Here is a 23,616-nt window from a genome sequence, read left to right on the forward strand (position 1 = left end):
GGACGACCTGCGTTGACAGTGTAATCTGGTCTTAGCCTTGTGATGTAGCCGGTTTCAAGGCGCGTCATCCGACACTTCGTCCACGCATCGCGCCTCCCCGCATGACCTCACCCTCGCCCTTATACGGGGCCCAGCATTTTACTACTGGCCTGGCCCGTTCACGATGCTGTCTGAGCCACGTCTTGGTTCAATGCCACTCATAGATACTGTTGGGCTCTATGTCTGTTGGCTACTGCAAGGCCCCGCGGCTGTCCAGCTGTTATACCGATTAGGTCGGCATTGGTTCTCCTTATGGCGAAGAGAACCTTCTTCATAACGCCGTGTCTACAACGATGCCAATGGGTATCATAATGCTGTTCATCCCACATCCAACGTCTTGTAGATGCTCATCACCACTCAATGCCTTCGCCTTCAATTTCCTGCAGCAATTCCATCACGGGAGCCAGCATCACCCCCTCGTTCCGCAGCGCCGCCCTTGCCCTCGTCCTCGAATAGAAGACTGGACAATCCTTGCTGTCGCACCTTACCTCCTCGTTCCATCCCACTCCTTCACAACTGCGACATATCTTCAGGAGCCCCTCCACTTTCCTCTCCGCCCTGACCACCCGCGACTTCAGCAGCAGGAGGCTTTGAGGTGCTTGCTCAACGCAGCTGCTGCAAATGGGTACTTCCGAGTCCAGGCTCCCGCGGCAGACCAGACAAGTCGACGACTTCATGTAGCTTTCGAGAGTCTTCTTCGACATGCCCATCTCCCTGCCATCATTCGTCATGCCCGCCTCGATACGTCGAATGCGCTGATACTTCGGCATCTCATCGTACCACTGCCGAACATTTGCACCAACCAGGTTGAAAATGCGCTCTAATGGTGGGATGAGGTTCTTGGAGATGTAGTACTCGGCGTCCAGCTCGGAGTGAGCATCGTTGAGCAACACATCTGGTGCAACACATCGGTCGATGAGTCTTGCTCCTGGTCCACCCGTTACCACCACATAAGGCACCCTTTCACCGTACTGCGGCTCGAGGCGTGGGTCCTCAACCATTCTTCTGGCGCTAATTAGTGCTCCTGGTGGCGGCGGGCCTTTGTCACTGTAGGTTCCCAACTTGACCTCTCTTGCGAAGCAAAAGTCTTGGATCGACACCTTGCCACGCATAATCTTTGCACACTGTGTTTGAAAGAAATCCTTTACCTTGCTGAGATCCGCAGTTCGGAACAACACTTTGAGCGCCATCTCCTCAATCTTCTGCTCCGCTGGCGTCCCATCCCGTCTCACCGTCTCGATGCCTTTCGCGTCAAACTCCGGCACCGTCTGGTTCCGGCTTTCGTACTTGAAGCCAACGTACCGCTTCTTCGCTAGGAGCACGCACGGATGATAAACCTTTTCGAACTTCAGCTTCACCGGGCGCGGGTTCATTCGAGTGATTGTCTCCGCGATATCCTCGCCGATATCGAACGCCTGCTCTCTCGTCCGACCTTTCAGATAAACGAATAGGCTGTCTGTATCGCCATACACGACCTCGGCGCCCCATTTCTCCGTCGCATGAATCACCGCGATCGCCTTTTCAAGCGTCTCTCGGCCCGTTTGAACAATACTATCCGCGATCTCGCTGCACGGCATTCGTCCAGAGAAGCTAGCTGACGTGTAACCGTAGGTAACGTTTGCGATCAACTTCAGTGCCAGCTGCCGATTGTTGAGCAGTCGCTGCAACGCCTTGTCGTCTTTGTCGACCTTCATGCCGCTCTTCACCATGACTCTGGTTTCAAGAATCTCACTCAACATTTTCGCGAGAAGACTCTTGCGAACTTCCTTTTTGACGTACATGATTCCGTTCGGCGAGATGTTCACGTAATCTTTCAAGAGGCCCAAGAGCCCTTCTTGTCGCTCATAATTGGTAAAGCCCATCTTGTTGGTTCCACGCCAATTTACCACACGTCCAAGGAACGTCGAATAACAATAGTTGTACGCAATCATAACAGAAGGGTACAAACTCTGAAAATCGAGGACTAACAGTGGACTGCTGTAGAAGTCGCTCATGGGTTCCATGACGAGTGGGAGACACTCCAGCGCATTCTGACCGCCTACCTGCCGGCGACTTGGACTGGGCAGCAGCAAATTCTCAGGCTTTGCAATGCGAAACATCAGCGATTCAACTTTGAACTGGCTGCCACGAGAGATCACTGAGTACCAGTCGACGCCGAGAAGACGAGCCTGCTCGCTCGTCCGTGCTACTAACTCGTTTGCCTCGAGAATCTCGAGGTCGATGCGCACGCGCTCACAAAAGTATTGCAGCACTCGTGCGCGCTCCCGCGGCACCTTCGATTTGTACCAGGCAGTCAAATCTCTGAAGCCGTAGTGGGGTACCCTCTTCTGGAGAAGATGAAATGTTATGTTCTCAAGCGTATACTGCAAGAGGTTCAGCTCACCCTTCATGGCGCGCCAAATATTGATGGTATGTCTGCCAGTCACTCTAATCGTGGATGCGTGGTTGAATCCCCATCGGTCCTCATCCTTACCGAAACGGCCGTGGCTCTGGGATTTCATGCGAGAGATCTCATCGCATAAGTTCATGTCGTACTTGACGCGACCACGTTCGATAACATAACCCCAAGAAGAGTTGTGCACCTCGAATCCGGTGAGTATGTCAGGGTCGTATTTGCGTACGATATCGACAAGCCTGGTGAGCAAATCGAGCTCGTTCGTCTCGGTCTCAATATCAATCTCGTTAAGCGAGCTTGCGGTCCGGGAGAGCTGCTTGGCGGAGCGTTCATCCTCAGCTAGAGCCAGTATGCCCATCCTCAAGTTGTTCTTGCCAGGAACATTAGGTTCGAAGTCCTCGGCATCATCGTTCTGCACGCACCAAAAGACACAAGCGACTTCATCATGCTCCGGATTGGGTGCAAGAGAGCCGCGTGTGTTGACGTGGACTTCGAGAGACATGGTAGACATGTATTGGGTTGCGTGTTGAACGGATGTAGACGACTGCTTTCCCGAGTATTTGAAGCCATGCTTATTCTTCTGAGTGGGCACGTCTATCTGGGAGCGCATTAATCGAGGTGAGCCCGGTGTCTGACCAGTGGCAGCGTTTGTCGGAAGGACCTTCTCTGCTGGCTTTCCCAAATCGAGCCAGGCAGTCACATCACTTGGTCGAGGTGGTGGCTCTGCTATAGACCAAAACATATAGCTGCAACGCTTGCGTCGCTGGTTATCGCTGATTTCTTCTGTGTTTCGGTCAAGCATTACTGGGTTCTTGCGGCCAAGAGTTGCTAGTGAAGTGCCAGAAGCATCAAAATCAGGGAGATACGGAATGGTTGAGCTCTCGAGCTTGAACTCACGGCCCGCATACTCGCGAGCCTGGTCTGGTACATCCTCCTCCTTTTTATAATATGCCTCCTGGTAAATTTGATCGGGCAGTCCTTCGCGTCGCATTGTAGAAGTCACAAAGGCAACCCTGGGCGGCCGCGTGTGGTAGACCAGGAGTGCGTTCTGATGCTGGAGCTTATGGAGCTCACGCATGCTGGCACGGCTCGGTTCCACTGTGAGCGACGGCCTGAAGGTGGCCTCGGAGCCCGGCTTTTTCGTTGAGACAGGCGAGCCCGTCCTTGCAGGTGTCTTCGCGCTTGGTGTAACTTCCTTTTCGCATACAGGTCGACCATCCGACAACTTTTGTGACTGGTCGCTGGCCTGGCTGAGCCGAGAGGGATCTTGCGGGTGCTTGACAACGGGAAAGTGCAGCGTAGAGTTCTGTGAGCTCTGAGATCCCTTCAGTAAGGCGCTGCTTCGCCTTTCGAGAGTTTTTGGATCTTGACTGTGCTTGGACAGAATGTGCTGTACGCTATTGTTGGGATTCCGACCTTCTGGTTGGCCATTGGAACCCTCGTCAATGCCGCTGTCATTAAACGGGTCATCTTCGTTGTCTGATGAGATTTGAGGAAGAAGATTATCCTCATCGACGAGAACTCGCCGCCGCTTCCTTGCCTTTGGCATAGGAGCAAAGCGAGTCCTCTTATTCGCTTTCCTTGCCCACATGTCGGTGAACTCAGGAGGGATTTCGAAATCCTCATCCCCGGAGCTATAAGCATCGCCAGCATTGTGTACGCCATACTTGTCATATTCAGTAGAAGAGATAGGAGCATCAGCAATCTCATGGCCCGCAATTGAATCCCCGTCATCGGCATATGGTTGCTTTGCTGGTGGTGTCTTAGATTCGAGCCTCTCGCCAGATTGATGTTGTTCCTCACTCGAATGTTCTGGCTTGCTCATACCCTGAATCACGTCTTCGTCTACTATGACTTGCCCTGCGTCGGCAGTCTCGTTGGCTTGACTTGCCGTCGATGTTCGTGACATGTTGAGTGGATATAGGTCTTCAACACTGTCCAGAGCCGTTTTCACGGTTCTCTCGAGTGGCACAGGCTTGAGATAGCTGTCGAAATGTAAATTCTGCTGATTCGCCTTCGCAGTCTCGCCTGCAACAAGCTGCTCGATCTTGTATCGATATTCCTGTTCGTGAATCCAACCGCCTGCTTCGGTCTCGCGTGGATCGGCTGACATGGTCACGAGAACCTCTGGAGGAAATGGGCTGCTGTTCGGGTCTTTCAAGCCCAGTCGTGCCTTTCGCCGCCGCGTTTCATCCTTCCAAAGACCAGCCATACTTTGCACCAGCTTAGCATCTAACGGGATGGGTTTGAGACGCTCGACAAAGTCGTGGTGCAGGGACCGAGGTTCCACATCGCGGCGATTCAGGATGTCTTGGACACATAGATCAACCTCAAGTGCACAATGACTTTGCTTCGGCAACGCGAACTCATCAGAGATGTTCTCAGGCAGAATTGAACGGTCATGCCACTGGTGCAAATCACTATCAACCTCGTAATAGCCGGGGACTGGTGCTCTAAACTTGACCTTTGCGCAGTCGATGTATCCACACCCATACAAGTTGTAGTCACACATCCATTGGGCAATGTACTGCATGTGGCTTTCGTATGGCTGTAAGACGCGCTTCATGATCGCTCCGTCACGCATGAGATCGGCCAGTCTTGTCATGTGGAGCGGGTTGAGCAGGTATATCTTGAGATAGAATTTGTAGCCAACATGGTAGCCATAGAACGGGACGCCTTTGACCAAGGAGATGTGTGCGACGTAGCGATGCTTGCCCGTGTAGATGTCCTTCCTATAGCTCACCGCTAAGGCATGATCGATAGAGAGGTGAAGATTCCGGATTGCCACCTCAACATCTGCAGGTTGTAGGCTACCGCAATACTCGACGTATGTGTACTGAAATGCTCCATGAATATGCAGGAGCACCCTCTGACCAGTTTCGGTGGCACCGAACACGCGGAGCACTGAGACTCGCGGGCGATCTTTGGCATTCTGAATGGCATCCGCTCGTGGGACAGGAGGATCGAACTCATCGACTGGCACACTCTGGTAATAGTCGATACAGTTCAAGCGAACCCGAAACGAATCCATGGTTCTACTGGGGGGCAACGCAGGCTCGCGTGTAGTGCTTGCGCCTCAGCTTCATTGCGAGCAGCAAGCTGGAAAGCGTCGTTGTTGGGACGAATCGCAAGACTGTGGAAACCAGACGTCGATGGTGGGGACCGAAGTCATCGTTGACGCGTGCTGAGGAGAAGGGAGGGTGGTCGTGTTTACTGCCTGCATGTTCCATCACATTAGGCCCAAGGCGGCAGGTGACGGCATCGCTCAAATTTCATGTGAACATCCCGCGTGCCTTCCTTCTTCATCCTACTACGACACCCTGCACCGCAACCTTGCGGATATTCTCGACTCTTCCGCCGCTATCTATGAGGTCCGACTGCCCTGAGTAGTCGTCCACAACGATGCCGCCGCCAACGAACGCCCCTCCGGCGCAAGATACTTCACGTAACGAATACATCCCCTCCTTCATCGCCTCTAAGCCCTTCTATGTCACCGACGACCTCGCCTCAAGCGATGCCGACTATCTCGAGCATCAACGTCTACACTCCGCCCCTAAAGATACCCTCGACAAAGCGAAATGGTACGACCGCGGCAGAAAGCTCGGCCCTGCCGCCACCAAGTTCCGTAAAGGCGCTTGCGAAAATTGTGGCGCCATGACACACAAAACCAAAGAGTGTTTATCACGGCCACGGAAAACGGGTGCGAAATATACTGGTAGGGATATACAGGCGGATGAGGTCGTGGACAGTGTGAAATTGGGTTGGGATGCGAAGCGAGATCGATGGAACGGGTACGATCCTAAGGAATATGATGCTGTGATCAGGGAGTACAATGAGCTGGAGGCTCTCAAGAAGGCCACCGCTGGAGACTCTGCTGCGGATACGGCCGGTAAGGAGGCGGATGTCGGCGGCGACAATGATGCCCGTTACGACGCCGAGAGCGACATGGGCCGCTCACAACCCACTTCCACACGCCAACTCCGCCTCCGAGAAGACACTGCCGGCTATCTCAAGAACCTGGACCTCGATAGTGCAGCCTACGACCCCAAAACGCGTACTCTTGACAACAGCACCAAAGACCCCACCTCTACCGATGGTGATCTCGCTGACCAAGGGTTTATGCGACCTTCCGAAGCCGATGCCTTTGAGCGTGCACAGCGTTACGCGTGGGAGTCACAGGAGTCTGGTGCTCCCGATGCTGCGAAGCTGCACCTGCAAGCAAATCCTACTGAGGGCGCTATGCTAATGAAGAAAGCCGAGGCTGAGGCCGCGGCCAAGAAGGATGCACAGCGGCAGTACTTACTCGATCGCTACGGTACCTCTACACCAGATCACTTGGGCGCTTCCAAATCCCAGTCTGATTCCCAAGCCCTCACCATGTCCAGCTCAGAAAAGGCCCGCAAACCAAAAACAATTATGTCCTCCTCTGTCTACACCGAATACGACGCAAGTGGTCGGCCGAAGAATGCCCCCGTCACAGTCGCCCGCAGCAAATACCCCGAAGACGTACATCCGAACAACCATACAAGTGTCTGGGGAAGCTGGTGGAGCAACTTCCAATGGGGTTACAGCTGTTGCCACTCCACCGTGAGGAACAGCTGGTGTAGTGGCGAGGAGGGCAAAGAAGCCTTCGCTATGGCCGAGGGTCGAAAGAGGGGTCAAGATCTGATCACTGACGGCACCACTGGCGACGGGGGGGACGCAGAGCCAGGTAAAGATGCCGATGCAGATGGGGCCGCTGCAGGTGATGCGAATGTGAAAGCGGCGGCAGCCAAGGAGACGAAGAAGCGCACCCTGGAAGAGCTGCAATCCGGCATCTCAGCAGAGGATATGGAGAAGTACAAACGCAGCAAGCTGAGTGGGGGCGATCCCATGGCGGCCATGTTGGGACGGGATGAGCTGCTTGAGAAAGCCCCTTAGGCGGCTTTGTGAAAAGTGCTGCCAGCGGCCACCCATCTGCATGTCATGGGTTGGGTTGATTGTTTCTCTGGCTTTTTTTTTTGCTGCGTTCAAGCGACTGTAAACCCGTGGCATTGTCAAAGAGGAAATGACACTCAGGACACTATGCATTTTGACGGCCGTGCCCAAGAACTCATGGTACGTTTGATACTCGTCGGTTCTCTCTTCTCGTTGACTACTGATACTTCACGACTCCCTGGCTACTAATGATGGGTCTGGCATGTCTCGATCTCAGCGATAGCCCTCAGCAGCCGAAGCCCCCATGACCGCCATGAGCAGCACCTCCACTATGACCAGCTCCACCAGCAGCGTGACTTGCAATGAATGTCATCCCGCCCACGAGCCCTGTCCCTCCACCTGAGTCTGCACGGCCGTCGCGCGATCTTCCGGGTGTTTTCGCCCGGGCTGACCTGCGTAGCCTTTCATCCTCTCTTATCTCGTCTTCGCCCATTCTCTCCAACCCCCTCACGCGCCGACGTTGGGCGTTCTCTTCGTGGGACTGGGCCGCGTCGTGGTCGCAGCAGCTCAAGCACAAACTCTGCCAACACTCGTCTTCACTCTTCTCGTCGGAATCTTGCCGAAGCTGTCGATCGATGTCCCGTCCCCGATGCTCGATGTATGGACGCAGGCCAGCAATGCCACTGTTTTCAAGGCCCTGTTCGTTGCTGCCATGAGTTGATAGTGGGTAAGTGCGAGGTTCACGCATCCGAGGAGAGCCGATTGAAGACATTGAGCGCAATGGGTGCTCCGCGGACGGTGATTGAGTCGTTGCAATCCCAAGCGCTCGCGGAGACCCAAGCGAAGATAGTGTGCGCAAGGTCTGTTCCCCATGCACTGACGGGGCCGCTGGAAACATCCTATCTACCGATTGAAGGGTGCGAATGGCTTCAGCTCTGCCTGATTGGTGCACCGAACCTGTCTCCGCGCGAGTCCGATCTACCGTATTCTTCCGTTCGGAGGTTGTTCTCGCCATGGGGTGCTGAGACAGCGTTCGTGGCCCCACACCATGCGCGCTCATCCTCCCGCCGAATCTGCCGCGTATATAGGTACCGTCATCTGCGACAGCGAGCACGCCGGGCGTGTCAGCCACAGAGACGCCACGGGGCAGAGACACCCTTGGGTGAAGATGGGTTGACGAGTGTTGAGCTTCGACTACACGCGATGCACCTAAGACGCGCTGCAGCATGTCCATGGGCACACTTCTATCCGCAGCTGGTGGTGAGCCCGATGTAACAGGTGAACTGACACTGGGCGAGCCCTCAGAGATGACCTCGTTGCTGGTGCGGTCGTTTCCTCGCATCCAATGGGCCAGAGCTCTTGCGCCTCGAAAAAGTGCAAATTCTGGATGCAGGCGGAGTTCCTGAGCCTCCTTGGTGCCGAATGAGGGCAGCCCTTCTGGCGTAGGACGACGCTCTGGAGGGGAACAAACTGGCCGAGCGGGCCCCGCAGGATTGACAGGTATGCCTCTGAGAGCCCGCGAGGATGAGGAGGATCCCGATGAACAAGGGTATGTAACAACCCTTTCCAGGCAGTCAAGGTTTGGGGCCGAGAAAGACTTATAGCTACTCAAGTCCGCTGGAGGTAAATGATCTTTCAATGGCCATGGTGTCGAACGGGACTGCTGTGGACGAATCGAGCGGATTGTCTCTTGAGGTCTGACTATCTTAGGTGATCTTTGAAGACTAGAACGAAGCTTAGGGGCGGAGGCAATAGTTCTCAAAGACCGAGAGTCGCTTCGTTCGAGGATAGTATCGAGCAGCGGCAGAGGCCAATTGCTGTGGCCGAGCGATGGACTCCTTGACGGATATGGAGTGTGCGACCCTAATTCGGAGGGCTCATTTTCGTTGTTATATCCATCCGAGTATGACTTAAGTCGGAGCACGGCTGGTGGTAGCCTCTAGCTTCTCAAGGATTCGTTAGACAGCAGTTCTTCGGCGGAGTCAACGCGCTCGGCATTGTAGATGGAGGAGGGAACGTATGGGGACAGGACATTCATCGTGGCTGGCGAAGATGATTCATGCGTAGCGGAGGAGGTGCTGCTGCAGGAATGAAACGACTGTGGCCGCAGTGTGGACTTGCAAAGACTGGACCAGACCTAACGAATCGGTCTAGTCTATGCTCGTGACGAGCTATCATACGTCGGAAAAGATGCTGATGATCAGGCGTAACTCAGATTGTGAAATGCTTTTGTACCACTGAGCTCCATGCTGGAGGAAGCCACAACCAGAATGCCCTCCAAAAGCTCCACTCCCACAGGCTGCGTTCCTGACCCTGTCATCTGGTATACACCATGGACTCTTGTCCAAGCTCGTAGAGGTCACTGTTCCTTGATCCAAAATTAAGGTCTATCCATGAATGCTTAATCATGGTTGCCGTTGCGCCAATAGTTCGCCAAAAGCCAGAAACACAAAGTCAATGTTTTTACAGTTGCCGTCGAAGGCCTTTGAGCGCCATCCGTTGTTTTGGTGCAGTTATCGTAGTCGTCATGATCGTCGTAGGAAGATTCACTGAGCACCCGTCGCAGCAATAGGCGGTAACTTTCGGGGGGTCAACTGCCCACTGTCCTTTCGCATCTGTCGAAGAATGCCCTCAAGACGACGTCGTTCTTCTTGCTCAGCCTGTCAGGAGTTAGCAATGCATTGCATTAAAGAGACGGGAGAGCATACCTTGTACATCTTCATCTGCTCGGCTCTGGTGTCTCGCATCATCTTCTTAAATTCGTTCTTCAACACCATGGCCGAGGTTGGATCATTGGGTGCGCTTTGTTTGACACCCATCCATTTGACTTTCTCCTCGTTAAGCTGAGATTCGAGGGCTTCGCATTTCTGCTCCAGAGTATCGATCTTCTCCTCGTACTTGTCGCGCTCTTTCTCGGCCTCTATGCTCTGCTTGGTCATGACTTCATAATCCTCGATAGTCTCCTTTAGCTCACGTTTCAGATCTTCAATCTCTTTCTGAACGGCGGGATTAGACGATACATCAGCAGCTCGCTGAGCTCTGGAGCCATACGCGCTGTCAAGATCTGCCCTGGCCATGGTGAGCTCGGTTGTCACACGCACTACTTCAGACTCGAGTCGTTCCATCTCGGATTGGCTGGATTCTAGTTCCTTGGTCTTCGATTCGAGGTCTGTCTGCAGTCTCTGCCTAGCCTCTTCATGCTGTTTGATTTGCTCTTCAAGCGCGACATTTGGAGTCTTCTGCTGTTGCACAAGAACGCTGTCTTGCTTGGCCTGGTCCACTTGCTCGATCAGCTGATCCACTTGTTTTTGCAATGTTTGCGATTCCTGTTCGCTCAGCGCTTGAAGCTTCTTCGCCTCCGCCAATTGATCATTGAGATCATGTATCTGAGCGTCTCGTTGGGCATCGGACTTGCTGTTGAGCTCCCGCTGCTGCTGTATTTGCCGGGTGAGTATATCTTTCTGTTCGACCAAGGAGTCTATCCTCTTGTTCAATCGATCAAGTGCGTCGTTGGAGAAGGCGAGTTGGGTCTGCATATCCGCAGCCTCTGGAGCTGATTGCTCCAACACAGGACTCCTGCTCACCGAGTTCGTGCGAGCAAGCATGTCTTGTAGACGGACATTAACGTCTTGGAGCTGACCTCCCTTGTCTTGCGCTCGTGGTGTATCGGCGCCCGGTCGGGACTGGGCTGCTTCTATAGCATTGAGCCCCTGCTCAAGGTAACCGATCTGGTTCTGGGCGTGCGCACTCCTGTCGTTTGCCGGTTCCGGGGGTGACTCAAAATGCTCCTGAGGGCCAGATTGCATAACTAAGTCATATAATCGGTTGGCCAAGGCGTTCAAACGAGAGGACATTTGATCCATCTGACGTTGATCCGGTCCGGAATTGAGGGGCGGTAATCCGGAAATGTGAGCATCTCGCACATAGTCAGGGACCTGGTACAGGCTCCGCTCGTCAAAATCGTTGAGGCCGTCTATGCCGTAAGTTGACCTGTTTCGGCTTGACATGCTCTCAGGGCTGTGGGGCAACTGATTCCTTCGGACATTCTTCTTGAGACCTCGATGGGTCATTTGCAGAATACCGGCCGTATGCTGAAGGAGCCGCATCTCACACATCTCTAATCTTTTTTCTTGCCCAGATAGCTCCTGCCTGACCTCTTCCACCCGCTTTGCGCTTGCAGCGTATTCATCATCGGCCCGGTTAGACGCCTCGGTGATGCTGCTTTTGCTGCCAAGGAAATTCCTTTTCCTGGATCTAGGTGGCGAGTGCCCGTTGGCTTCGCCATTCAGATCTATACTTGGTGTACGACCCTTCGGAGTGTATAAGCGGTTGAGTGACTGGGCGGCGTCGCGGACCTTGATCTCGAGAGCCAACTTCCTTCGAGTCGCATCTACTCTATTGCTGAGAAAGCTCTTCTCCTTCTTTAGCTGCTCCACCTCTTCGAAGGATAGAACCTCGTAATCCTTGCTGTCAACCATGGCTGTTTCGGCGAGCAGGTGCATCGCAACAGGATCGTGTATATTCAGCATGGCTGAGTTCCTTGGGTGATCGCCGTTCGACTGAGACATGTCAGCAAGTGCAGCCACTCCTAATGAACAGATATATGTACCTGGTCTTGACGAGGGCGATTCTCCTGAAAAGGGCCTCCAAGCCCCATGGGAGTGAATTGCGCAACAGTGCTGGGCGCCCGAGACTCTTCCACTGCTCCACTGTAAATCGAGCTGGGAACATATCGACTGCCCACCTCGTCCACGCTGTCGGCCGCAGACCGTCGGAGGCCAAAATTAAATGCTTGCATATTCCAAAATCTCCAATATTACCTCCATCCAACAACGATGAGAGGAAGCAACGCCAAACGTGAACTTGATTCAGGACCGGTTAGAGGAATGATGAAGGCCGTCCACTCGTCCTTATTGCAAGTTGTACGTCGATGGAGTATGCATGGTGCTGCTCAGGAGAAACAGAACTTCTTTCCGCGTGGGATTGAGGATCGAGGGATCTTGCGGTTCGGTGAGAGCTGAGAACGTTTAGGGGAACACAATGAAGTTGCAGTTACAGAAACACAGTGACACAAGATTGAACAGATTGCGCGTGTCTCTCTAATTCCTAAAATTGAGCAGGGCCACGGGCTTGTCCAGGAGATCCGGATGCGCGTTGGAACGAGGGTGCTCGAGCCTCGACCAATCTCAGGGAGGTGCTCCAAGCGCGGAATGAGCATGCTGACCCATCTAGGCTGCATTGGGCGCTAGTAGACTGGTTCGGCAGTCGCCCCTTGTCCATGGCTCGCAACTTCTGTGGCTCATGGAGCTTGTCGGCATGCGCTTCGGTGCTTAAGCTCCCGCTGGCAAGCCTAACTGGTCGCCGAAGCTAATAGTGTCGTGCTTCTTCCACTGTGACAGGGCCGCTATCCTCAACCAGTATGGCTCCTGACCCAGGCATCATCGTGTACGGAGTATCAGTATCTAGGGTCGCATTGTGCTAACGGCGCCCTCGTCGGTATCTCAACGGTCGCGTGCTAGACCAATCTTGCTTCTATGCCTCGGATCGAAGCGATAGGGAACAAGGACCGGCTATTCCAAGTTAATGTTGTGCCCCGCATTTAGACCTGAAGCGGTGGACGACATATCTATCTTCCTCAACCGCTTCTTCAACTACTGTGTGCGACGACGGTGATGAGGCGCCATGCCGTCAAAGACACCAAACCTCGCTCTGCACCAGAGCGCCGGGCCCAGCAGTAACATTGACATTGTCCCTTCAGCATCTCATGCGCCAATTCCGCCACTAAATCGATCCCTATCGCGCATAACCACTGCGTCAACCGTCGAGTACAAGCTCTACAAACGTCGCTTTATCGGCCTAGCTCAGCTTGCTCTTCTCAACATCGTCATCTCCTGGGATTGGATCACGTTTGCGCCAGTTTCTGATTCTGCTGCACAATACTTTGGTACCTCGGAAACCAACATCAATTGGGCATCTACCGGCTTTCTTTTCGCCTTCATTGTATCTACACCTTTCACATTTTGGTCCCTTCATCATCACGGACCGCGTCTTGCCATTCTTTGTAAGTTACTCAAACTCAGGAAACGTACACTAGCCAACTCAGTGGCCTCAAACTTCGACCCTGAAACATTGAGGAAGGCACGATTGTTTCTGTGTTCGAGTGCAGGGAATCCAGTCCCGCTTGTGGCTGTCCATCTGAGTTGCTCCCTTGCAAACTTTGAGGTTCAGACGGTTGCTAACCTGTGAATCCAACAACTATAGTCTCCGCCGCCCTCACTCTTGCCGGCAATGGAGTCAAGTACGGCGGCACAGCCTCCAACAACTTTGCCGTCATGCTGGTGGGCCAGATGATCATTGGACTTGCACAGCCGTTTGCTCTCTCCTCTGCCACCAGTTATTCCAACCTCTGGTTCAGTCCCGCAGGACGCACAGCTGCCACGGCGTTGATCTCCCTTGCCAACCCTTTCGGCGCCGCCATCGGCCAACTGATTTCGCCGTTTTGGGTGGGCCGCCCGGAACACATTTCTAGACTGGTCGGCTTCGTAGGAATTATATCTGCAGCCGCGTCTTCCTTCGCCCTTTTCGTGCCTGGGCAACCACCGACACCCCCTTCTGCTGCCTCCGCCTCTTCTTCCAACCAAAGACCTCTGTGTCCCCACGATGCAGACTGTCCAAGTGACCGCCCTGGTTCTGCGATATCCATGCTCACCCATCTGCGTGCCCTTTCTCGGTCGCCTGAGTTCTACCTCCTCGCAGTCCCTTTCAGCATCTATGTTGGCTTCTTCAACGCCTTCTCTTCCCTCATCAACCAAATCCTCTCTCCTTACGGGTTCAGCGAAGATGACGCTGGTATCGCTGGTGCGATCCTGATAGTCGTAGGACTCGTCGTTGCAGCAATTTCTTCGCCAATAATCGACCGCTCCCACGCCTACCTTCGCTATATTCGCCTTGCAGTGCCAGTCATCGGCATCTGCTACCTGATTCTGGTTTTCGCAGTACCTACCCGCTCATTGCCCTTCGTCTATGTTGTCTGTGGTGTGTTGGGGGCTGCATCGTTCGGTTTGGTGCCTGTGGCGCTGGAATTCTTGGTGGAGATCCACTACCCTTTAGGACCAGAGCTGGGTTCTTCCTTGTGCTGGTGCGGCGGGCAGTTAATGGGTGGGATCTTCATCGTGGTGATGGATGCGTTAAAAGGACGCGGCGGCTACAAGGGCGTTGAAGGTGCAATGCAGCGGAGCCTTACGTTCCAGGCCGTGCTAGCAATACTGGTGATGCCCCTCCCATTGTGCTTGGGACTCTTCGGTCGGCAAGAGAGGATAAGACGCCGACGTTGGGAGGTGGATCGCCAAGGAATGGGTGGAGAGATCCGAGTCGAAGATGCGGACGATTTAAGGCGCACCGCTACAGAAGAGGAGGAGCAACATGTCGAGGGTAGGGTCATGATATGAAGGTTCCCAGGGGACTTCTACCATGCTGGCTAGCCAGCTACGCTCCGGTGGGCGTTTCTGTTAAGATCTGAGACGAAAGATCTCCACGGATGCAACGATCTTCATCACCTCTTAAAAGGATATTAAGGCAGGATACTATACATGCTCTCCAACGACATTCTACCTACGTCCTCTGCTTTTCCGGCCGATTCGCAACAGGTCCGGCTGTCAGCATGGCCAGTGAGTACGCATCGACCGATGGTCGAGGCTACGTGCAGCTGAAGGTGCATGGCACAAAGCAATTTACATGGATGTCGAGGCATGCACCACCCGAATTTTGGTGGCCTCCGTGCGTCCCCAGCCCGCCCCATGCTTCTCCAGACCTCGTACAATGTGCGGTGAAGCTGCCATTGCTCGTATTTTTTCAGCTCAGCAAAGAGTCAGATCTGCACGTTCCTGGGTTCACGAAGCCGTTACCGGCTCGGGACGGTATAAGAATGTGATGCGGGTGTGTTAAATGGGTATCTCCTGCTGACTTTACTACTTCCCTTGAGTCCTTTTTCCAGACGATTAGATTCGCCGGACGCCATGGCGACCATCACTGGAGTTGTAGGCGCTCAACTCGTGGCAGGCACGTGAGTTACACTGCAACTTTATTTCCTCGACTTGCTATCCTGCCCATGACAGTCTCTCCTTATCGTCAGCCTGTCCCAAGATTATCAGAAGCAAGCTTACTGACCTCTCCTGTCTCAGTCAGGCATGGGAGAACAACAAGAACCAATATGCGTATTGCTCGGCCCTTTCCCACAACCGCAATCTGTTAACAACTTGCTAGCTCATCGACCTACGGCGTCGATCGCAACATGAACCCACGCCTGATTGTCGCTGCTGCAAACAAAGACGACATCAGGCTTGCAGTAAAGTATGCTCGCGAGCAGAAGATTGCCTTGGCGGTCCGCACTGGTGGCCATCAATACTCTGGAGCCTCATCTACAGCTGCACCGAACATCCTTCTCGATTTAGCCAATACCTTTACGGGCCCCGGGGACTTGGTCTATCTCCCGAAGAAGACCCCGGACGACGGTCGATCCTTCGTCTACACCTCGGTTAGCCATACGCTCGACCAATTCAACCACTTCCTTGGGAAGAATGGACTGTTTGTTCCGCATGGCCAATGCTCACACGTCCGGCTAGGAGGCCACGTGCAGACTGGTGGGTACGGGCAACTGGCCCGCAGCTTCGGTCTGTTTGGCGACCACGTACGTACCCTTGAGATTATTGACTCGGAAGGCAACGACGTCGAAGTCACGAAGGGCAGCGATCCGGACCTCTTCTGGGCAATCCTCGGTGGCAGTCCTGGAAACTTTGGTGTTCTGACTCATATAACGCTTGAGGTCCATCGCAATGAGGACTATGATGGTGCCATTGGCTTGAAGGCACTGTTTTTGTACGACAAGCAGCAATTGGTGCGCCTCGTAGGCAAGGTCGCGGAGATGGCAGAGGATCCCGAGTGGCCACGCAACTACGACCTTTGCGTAAGCGTGCTCAGCAGCAGCTTTCCACTCGGCCAGCTCATGTGGCCAGGCCTAGATGAGTCGATCAAGCATCGCGTTCCGAGCGTGTATGGCGACGACAAGGTCCTCGGATGGCCCAAGACCATCATCGTCTATGCACAGTGGGTTCCAATGACTAAGGGCGAGAAAGCAGACGACAAAGTCATGCAGTGGTTCCAAAACCTCAAGAAGGGATCTAACCTCATCCTCAGTGACGGCATCATGAAAAAGCCCATGTCAGAGCTGACACGTAAGTGGCTCTTCATGAATGTACGCGAGTTCCCGCTTCCGTACGTAAAGCGTACGTATCTCACGAATTCGACCACTCTGACAAAAGACCATTGGCCTGAGTGGGTTTCCGACCGCATTGACGAGGTCGTGGGGACTTGGGACAATAAGCTCTGGTTGAGCTGCCAGATCCAGTGCTTTGGTGGCAAATATAGCATGTTCACACGCAATGCCGACAACGGAACGGCATACAGCTGGCGCAAAGACACCACGGTAGTCCAGACACTCGACTGCTTTCACTGGAGCGTGAAACGCGATGCAGCCTTGGACTGGCAGAAGCAGAATGACCAGACAGGTATCGGAAGGGCCGGAATCTTTAGCAAGGAGGATCGTAGGGTGCTGTGGGGGAGCTATGGCGACTTTGATTTGGACAAGGTGTGGAAATCGTACTACGAGGATGAGGCAAAGTACAGGAAGCTAGGCGAGATCAGGGCGCGCGTGGATCCGGACGGGATCTTTACGCCGAACACGTTTGCCGTGAAGAGGGCGAGCACGACTTAGGAATCGCTGGTGGGACGCTGCACGAGCGTTCCGACCGAGGAACTGTGGCACAAACCGATCAAGAGATACACATTCATTTGACGCTCCGAAAAGAATAAGCATGTGAAGCATGAATCATGTCGCTGTCTGGTCACGCTCTGGATCACGGGTTTCAATTCATTACCGGAAGCCGTTCAGCATCAATATCAGGCTGGGGCTGAATCGTGCACGCCGGTACCTGAATATAGGCCCCGCAACATTGTGGTGAATCTTGTTAGAATTGCTGTACAGTCGTGGCTATTTTTGAGCAGGCATCGGCTGCTCTACTCGATGATAAAATCTAGAGCTCGTCCTCCCAACATTGGGTGGTTGCTCTCGCTTGGCGTTGCCATTCTGCCACTCCGGTAGCCTTTGACGTTTCATCGCCGGAGCCACTACAACGCTTCTCAGGCGCGGCGTAGGTCCGTATCTTCCGCGTCGTTTACTTGAGCTGCTTGAACAGCTTGGGTGCGGCACATTGAGCGGCGCAGTGCTGTAGATGGAAAACTGTACAAAGCACGAATCAGCAATCCGTTCTTTCGGGCGTTGCAAGCTTGACTTACACTCTTCGACGCAATCTTCCTTGGGGCCCTGCGAATCTGCGTCTTCCGATGCCGATGTGACGCGCTCGACGCACTCGTCAAAGTGGTGCTTGAAGCCGACGCACTGGGAGGACCGCGCGCACTCTGCAAGTGTTTTCGTCAGCTCATGTACTCGTTCCAAAGTCTGTGACCAGCTTGAATCTTCGCGCAGCACCCTACAGGCCATTACGCACAACGTAGCGCCGCACGTGGCACGTTCGCAGGAAATTCTTCTGGGAGGTGGCGTGCGCATGTCAGTAGCTTGAGGCATAAGCCTACTCGCAACCTCCGCTTCTTCATGCCTGGCAGCTCGATCGCGGATCTCAAAGAAACGAACAGGGACTCACCCTCTTCAAGCTTGGGCTTAATATCCTCAGGCTCCTCTTCCTCTTCCTCTTCTTCTTCCTCTTCTTCCTCCTCCTCGGCACCCTCTTCCCCGTCTCCAGACTCCTCCTTTTCGCCTTCGCTCTCGTCCTCGCCCTCACCAGAGTCCTTATCGTCCTCTGCCGGCGCCTCAGCGTGGGCCTCAGTTGTAAATGACGAGGTTACCGAGTCGTAGAGCTCCGAGAGGTAGTCGGTGATGCCCATTGTGGCGGTGGTGCGGAAGGATGAGAATTAGAGAGATGAGAGGGTGATGGCTGTTGCAGCTCCTGCAAGGGTGCTTGTATGCAGGTGCGTTCGACGGAGTGGTCACGGTGGTCAGCGGGTGCGGTCAACGGGGAGCTGCTGAAATCTGGTCGAGAAACTGAAGAAAGCTTGAGTGGCCAATAGGAGCAAGGAATTGGTCAGAAGCTAGTCCCGATTTGATCAGCTACAAAGTTGGCGTATTGCTCTTTACATGTGTTTGGAGAGACTACATTCTTTTGCGCATCTTATGGTCAGGTTTGTTTTATTTGTTTGAACGGCCGTTATAATGTTACAGAGCCCCGACGCCTTGCTCAAGCGACTAATCGAAACAGAACAACGAATAGTCGTCAGGCCGCGAATCTACGATCCAGCTCCTCCTGAACGCTCCTTTGCTGCGTTTCCTCGTACCCTGGAGGTGCCTCTGCTGGTGCTTCTGGCTGAGACAGCCCAGCACCTCCGGTCGGCGGCGCTGCACTTCTAGTTGGATATGTCTGCACTAGTTCTTGAGACGCTTCTGGAGCCATCCTGTCCGTAGCCGAGCTCTCGTAAGTCGGGAGTTGATCCAGATGAACCGACTCTAGGTTGACGCCCGCCACCCCAGCCTGGGGTCTGCCGTTCATGTTGCTCTCGCGTGCGACATCAACTGCTTGCTGCAAGCGCTCTTTGATTCTCTCGAAGTTTGCAGAGTAATCCGGAGCTCCGCCGTCGTTGAAAGTGATTTTCAATTCAATGTGATGTTCCTGCGGAATATTGCCTCCCGCGACAGGCTCGACAATAGCCACCCACGCATTAGGCCCAAACCATGGCAGTACTGTGTGCGTGTCATGGAGGTTGAGCAGTGAAGCCGAAAACGATTGAAAGTCTGGCCCGACTTTCTCCGGTAGGTAGACGATGCGCTGGTTGGTCAAGTACAGGACTCCGGCCGTACACTGAATATTTATCGGATTTTGCCCGGGATACGATCTTGGACTAGTCAGGGAGAAGGCTGTGCGAGGTGAAGATCGCCAGATGTGTCTTTCGCCTGGGAGAAGGACGAAATTGCCTTCCTGGTTACGCATCACCCAGTTGACGCTCATCTTGGCGGGGAAGGGTGGGGGGAGTGTCGCCCTTAGAACCCAGTATGCGAGTCTGCAGGATATATCGCCCAACCTGGAAATGATGCAGTGGTGACTTGATCGTATGTTCGATGTAGAGGTATCAGTAGTGAGGATGATGAACGTTGCCAGAAGGCAACCACGAAGGACGTCGAAAGTCAGGCACCGTAATGCCAAGACAGTGCCAAGTGGCAAATGATCCAAACGTGCCCTCGATTATTGACACGTCGCCTTCTCCGTTATTGTGTAAACACAGAAGATCTACACAGGTGTCACGCCGTTCAATCTTCGTCAGTGCATTGAGGAAATGCAAACTACACATTAGACCAAAATCTCCTCAGCATGGCCCCCACGCTTGCATGAATTGAACAATATGTTACTGCCTTATCATCAAGTCTCAGGGCAACCCCCAATTACTTGGTTTAACCGCTCGAGCTCTCTGTAAGCGGCGAGAAGCCGTTTCTGTGAATGCTTTTGCGCAAGATGCCTAAGCAGTTGCAACGGACCGGAAATTGCCTGAGAGGTATCCTCCAGATGTAGAAGGTATGGGTGATGTAGACTCGCACCTAACAGGACATACACAGCAATGACGATGGCATCAATGACCAACCAGACACACGCAAAGTCGCCATGCGGTAGGTAGTCGAAAAGGCTGAGCAATCGCACCGCATCGTCCACGTGACCCCGCATATCAAGCTCGCAGTACTGTTGCAGGTATAGCATCACGCTTCCTCGAAATGGCCCAATCCCTTGCAGAGCGCCTTGTAGCGCGAAGTAGGTGCTGAAGAATGTTGCTTCAAGAACCGTTAGATGAACGAGGTCGGATCGATGCAACTTATGGCGATATGCTTTCGGGTAGGCCTGAAAGAGAGGTTCCCGAAGCCGCCAGGCTGACAAGTCTGCAGCAATCGACTGGAGAGATGTCAACATCTTTTGGTTGGGAAGTGCATGTGAAGAGGCAGCGGTGCCGTGTCCAATTCCGACGAGGCGCAAGAGCCGCGCTTGAATCTTTGCGAGCTGCGCTCGGTGTCGAAAGTAAGGGAATGACTGCCGACCCATCGGCAGTATACCGGCATCCAGAGAAGAAGAGGCGAGCTCGTAGGTGTTTGGTGGGAAGAACACATTGGACGACCACTGACCGTTGCGGATGGCCAGATCCGTATCCATCATGAAGGCGATCCAGAACACGCGCTGAGCCTGGTGCTCGTCATAGCTGAGACTCCGCGAACTCAAGTCCAGCAACATGCGAAGTGCAGCAGCCAAGAGACTCCTTGTTCCCTGTGAATCTCGCGTGCCGTGCATAACAACAGCCATGGCAGTTATGTATTGAGCAGATGGCAGACTGGGCCTTGCCACAAGCATTCGCGGTAATGCGACAAATGTCTGTTCAATGAAAGACTTCGCGTTGTGGTCGTCCTTGTCGGACGCGAGTGGACTCATAGCACGCAGCCGATAGGCGATGGCGAGCGTCGCATATACGGCTTTCAGGTCAAGGCAATCCAGCTTCGGGTCTTGCGAAAAGACATTTCGGTACATGCTGACCAGCCTCTCCTCATCAAAAAGTGGCAGAGCCTTATTGAAATCCACTAAGTACTCCTGCAGAAGATCCCACGCTTGGAGCGCCGGGGGCAGAACAATCGGCAGCTGCAACAAGAACGCTGCCCCTTTGAAGTCGCCATCCTCGAAACCCTCGTCGACGTCATTTGGCTGTGTTGAGTCGCCGATGCTGCTTGAGAAAGTCTCGCGCAGGTCAATTTCAGGTCCTGTTTCCGGATTATCGAGAGCAGGACTGCTGAATTCCAACAGGGATTCTTCGAGTTGAATTTCGGGTCCATCTACATAGTCAGTCGAGCTATCGCCATCTGTTTTGCCGTGCTCGACACCGAGCTCACGTTGTGATTTGATGAGATCTTCGAGCTGCGTCAGGCGATCTTTCATGGCCGCGATCTCTGTCCTGGGGAAGGTCAGTGAGTAAGCTCAGGCGCGCTCGAGGCTGGCTTGCCCTTTCTGGGCCCTAAGGATTGCCTTTGGCACCGTGGTCTTGATACATTTGGTTTGCGACTGACTGCATGCTAAACAGGATTCGGAGCCATCCCTGTACACGCACCTACGCTTCCGGGCATGGCACCGATCGCAAGCCTGGTAGAAGCTTAGTACTGATACATTAGCTACGGAATGCAAGCATTACCATTGTAGCGCCTTAGCGGTCCGATGCGGCTCCGCGTTGTTGGACTTCACCTGCCTGCTTATTAGGCGCTCGTGGGAGAGCTGGACAACATGTCCTTGGCCTCTGAAAACAGGTATAGCTTGGACGGGTTTTCGTATCTCATGCTGTATCAATGGTAAGCGATTTGTCAGCGAAGTGTCGTGAAGAGCCGGTGCGGACGCCAAGGCCCCGCATTCAAGGCTGCGAGGTCAGGGGAATATTGGTGACTGACAAAGCTCCGATTGTTTAAGTTCGTTTCCGTCAAGAACGTGAGACAGAAAGGGCTTCTTTTAAGGGAGCATAGGCAAATATGCTGACGTCGAATGCGGCCGAATGGTCTCCATCCCGGCCGTGAAACGTGATTTGGAGGGTTTCTCGCAGAAACCTAGGTATGACTCCGGCGAATGTCCTCACAGATCTCCCTTCTGCTGAGGCATCAACCACGACATCTTTTGAGAGCGATCAAGACTTTATGTCAGCGAAGCAACGCACAGAGGTCGCCACACTGACTGTATAAAAGCAGTGGTGGTCGCGACGGGGCAGCATTTCCATTATACTGCATTCTGCTACCAAGACTATACTTGGCAAGCCTTCCAGATACACGACCATGACCGCTTCACCCGTGGTCCTTATTCTCGGCGCCGGGCCAAACATCGGCGCAGCAGTCGGCCGTCTGTTCAAGAGCAACGGCTACAAAGTTGCCCTTGCTTCCCGCAGAGTGACGGATGGGGCTGACTCTGACGGCGTCCTCAACGTTCAAGTCGACCTCTCTCAGCCCAGCACCGTCACTCGCGCCTTTGAGAAGGTCATTTCCGCCCTCGGACCGCCCGGAGTAGTGGTATACAACGGTATGCGACCACTCCTGCCCTTTCACGTCTCCATCGTGCATGAATCCTCTCCTCGTGTCACTTTACCAGCTTCTTAATCACCTTGCCCTATAGCGTCTTCAACCAAATTCGTTCCGGCCGACTCTCCTCTTGACCTTGCACTTGACCTGGACGCCTATCATCGAGATCTCGCCATCAACACTACTAGCGTGCTCGTCGCGGCACAAGAGGCCGTCAAATCCTTTAGTGGCCTGCCCGAATCCGAAGCGAAAACGTTCATCTTCACCGGAAACATTTTGAACACCGAGCCCATTCTGCCGCTGTTCAGTGCCGGAATGGGAAAGAGTGCCACCGCGCACCTAGTGCATGCCAGCTCGCTGGCGTATCGGAAGCAGGGATACAAGTAAGCCCCCCAACCGCTTCCCACGCATTCCACCACACCACCAACGGACATCGCCTTTCTCTTCTTCATGAACAAACGTACTGAGCTGAACTCCGCCCTCCTTCCAGATTCTACTATGTGGACGAGCGCAACGAAGATGGCACCGTTGCAGGCAGGAAGATCGATGGTGACGCGCATGCCCAGTTCTTCTGGCAACTCGCCCAGGATCCGCAACAGCGAGAGTGGCTGGCGACATTCGTGAAAGGGAAAGGGTACAAGGCGTTCCCCGGCACAAATTACGTGAAGGATGCCACAACATGAATCATGTTGTCGCTGGCGCTCCGTACCGGGGCACGACGAACGGCTCATTCCCAACGGACTCGCCAAGCATTTCATTGCCTGATGAGAATCAAGTGGAATGGTGGTTAATTCCAGTCTAGACGATCTTCAGGATATAGTTGAGAGCATTGACAATGAAACCAATCAATGTGATTGGCGTTTGGTCTCGGGAACATGGTCGCTTCTTCCGTGGAGTTAACCAGCAGTAGCCATACTGCAATTATATTCGGCAAACACATGTGTGCATCGTTCTCGAACCCCGGTTGGGAAAGAAGCCCAGACGAAGTCTCAGTGCGGAGGGGCAATCGAAGCAGGCCTGGTCTGCGCCGTGATGAGCTTATTGACAGCCCATTTCAGGTGGCACGGCACCCTGAGGCCGGGGTGGGAGATATGGGACAGTGGAGAGTGAGCATTATCAATGT

The 23,616-nt window shown here is 53.8% G+C and overlaps 9 protein-coding genes across 9 annotated transcripts; 4 read left to right on the forward strand and 5 right to left on the reverse strand.

Annotated features, from left to right (window-relative positions):
• Positions 1–389: 389 nt before the first annotated feature.
• On the reverse strand, positions 390–5,465 carry HMPREF1541_02530 (uncharacterized protein; the record flags this gene model as incomplete). The annotated part of the gene is made up of 1 exon (XM_008716885.1): positions 390–5,465. One exon carries the CDS (start codon positions 5,463–5,465, stop codon positions 390–392), a length of 5,076 nt encoding a protein of 1,691 aa, XP_008715107.1.
• Positions 5,466–5,836: 371 nt separating this feature from the next.
• Positions 5,837–7,354, forward strand: HMPREF1541_02531 (uncharacterized protein; the record flags this gene model as incomplete). Its single annotated transcript, XM_008716886.1, has 1 exon — positions 5,837–7,354. The coding sequence occupies one exon, from the start codon at positions 5,837–5,839 to the stop codon at positions 7,352–7,354; it is 1,518 nt and encodes a 505-aa protein (XP_008715108.1).
• A 2,543-nt stretch (positions 7,355–9,897) lies between these two features.
• Positions 9,898–11,919, reverse strand: HMPREF1541_02532 (uncharacterized protein; the record flags this gene model as incomplete). Its single annotated transcript, XM_008716887.1, has 2 exons — positions 9,898–10,011; positions 10,060–11,919. The coding sequence occupies 2 exons, from the start codon at positions 11,917–11,919 to the stop codon at positions 9,898–9,900; spliced, it is 1,974 nt and encodes a 657-aa protein (XP_008715109.1).
• A 1,114-nt stretch (positions 11,920–13,033) lies between these two features.
• Positions 13,034–14,799, forward strand: HMPREF1541_02533 (uncharacterized protein; the record flags this gene model as incomplete). The annotated part of the gene is made up of 2 exons (XM_008716888.1): positions 13,034–13,412; positions 13,613–14,799. The coding sequence occupies 2 exons, from the start codon at positions 13,034–13,036 to the stop codon at positions 14,797–14,799; spliced, it is 1,566 nt and encodes a 521-aa protein (XP_008715110.1).
• Positions 14,800–15,641: 842 nt separating this feature from the next.
• HMPREF1541_02534 (uncharacterized protein) lies at positions 15,642–17,120 on the forward strand (the record flags this gene model as incomplete). The annotated part of the gene is made up of 1 exon (XM_008716889.1): positions 15,642–17,120. The coding sequence occupies one exon, from the start codon at positions 15,642–15,644 to the stop codon at positions 17,118–17,120; it is 1,479 nt and encodes a 492-aa protein (XP_008715111.1).
• Positions 17,121–17,580: 460 nt separating this feature from the next.
• Positions 17,581–18,307, reverse strand: HMPREF1541_02535 (uncharacterized protein; the record flags this gene model as incomplete). Its single annotated transcript, XM_008716890.1, has 3 exons — positions 17,581–17,645; positions 17,702–17,824; positions 18,067–18,307. 3 exons carry the CDS (start codon positions 18,305–18,307, stop codon positions 17,581–17,583), a joined length of 429 nt encoding a protein of 142 aa, XP_008715112.1.
• A 386-nt stretch (positions 18,308–18,693) lies between these two features.
• Positions 18,694–19,422, reverse strand: HMPREF1541_02536 (uncharacterized protein; the record flags this gene model as incomplete). Its single annotated transcript, XM_008716891.1, has 1 exon — positions 18,694–19,422. The coding sequence occupies one exon, from the start codon at positions 19,420–19,422 to the stop codon at positions 18,694–18,696; it is 729 nt and encodes a 242-aa protein (XP_008715113.1).
• A 408-nt stretch (positions 19,423–19,830) lies between these two features.
• Positions 19,831–21,378, reverse strand: HMPREF1541_02537 (uncharacterized protein; the record flags this gene model as incomplete). Its single annotated transcript, XM_008716892.1, has 1 exon — positions 19,831–21,378. The coding sequence occupies one exon, from the start codon at positions 21,376–21,378 to the stop codon at positions 19,831–19,833; it is 1,548 nt and encodes a 515-aa protein (XP_008715114.1).
• Positions 21,379–22,253: 875 nt separating this feature from the next.
• Positions 22,254–23,176, forward strand: HMPREF1541_02538 (uncharacterized protein; the record flags this gene model as incomplete). Its single annotated transcript, XM_008716893.1, has 3 exons — positions 22,254–22,494; positions 22,588–22,876; positions 22,984–23,176. The coding sequence occupies 3 exons, from the start codon at positions 22,254–22,256 to the stop codon at positions 23,174–23,176; spliced, it is 723 nt and encodes a 240-aa protein (XP_008715115.1).
• Between the last annotated feature and the right edge of the window lie 440 nt (positions 23,177–23,616).

The sequence above is a fragment of the Cyphellophora europaea genome (genome assembly GCF_000365145.1).
Source record: "Cyphellophora europaea CBS 101466 unplaced genomic scaffold supercont1.2, whole genome shotgun sequence".
In the NCBI taxonomy this organism is placed as follows: domain Eukaryota; kingdom Fungi; phylum Ascomycota; class Eurotiomycetes; order Chaetothyriales; family Cyphellophoraceae; genus Cyphellophora; species Cyphellophora europaea.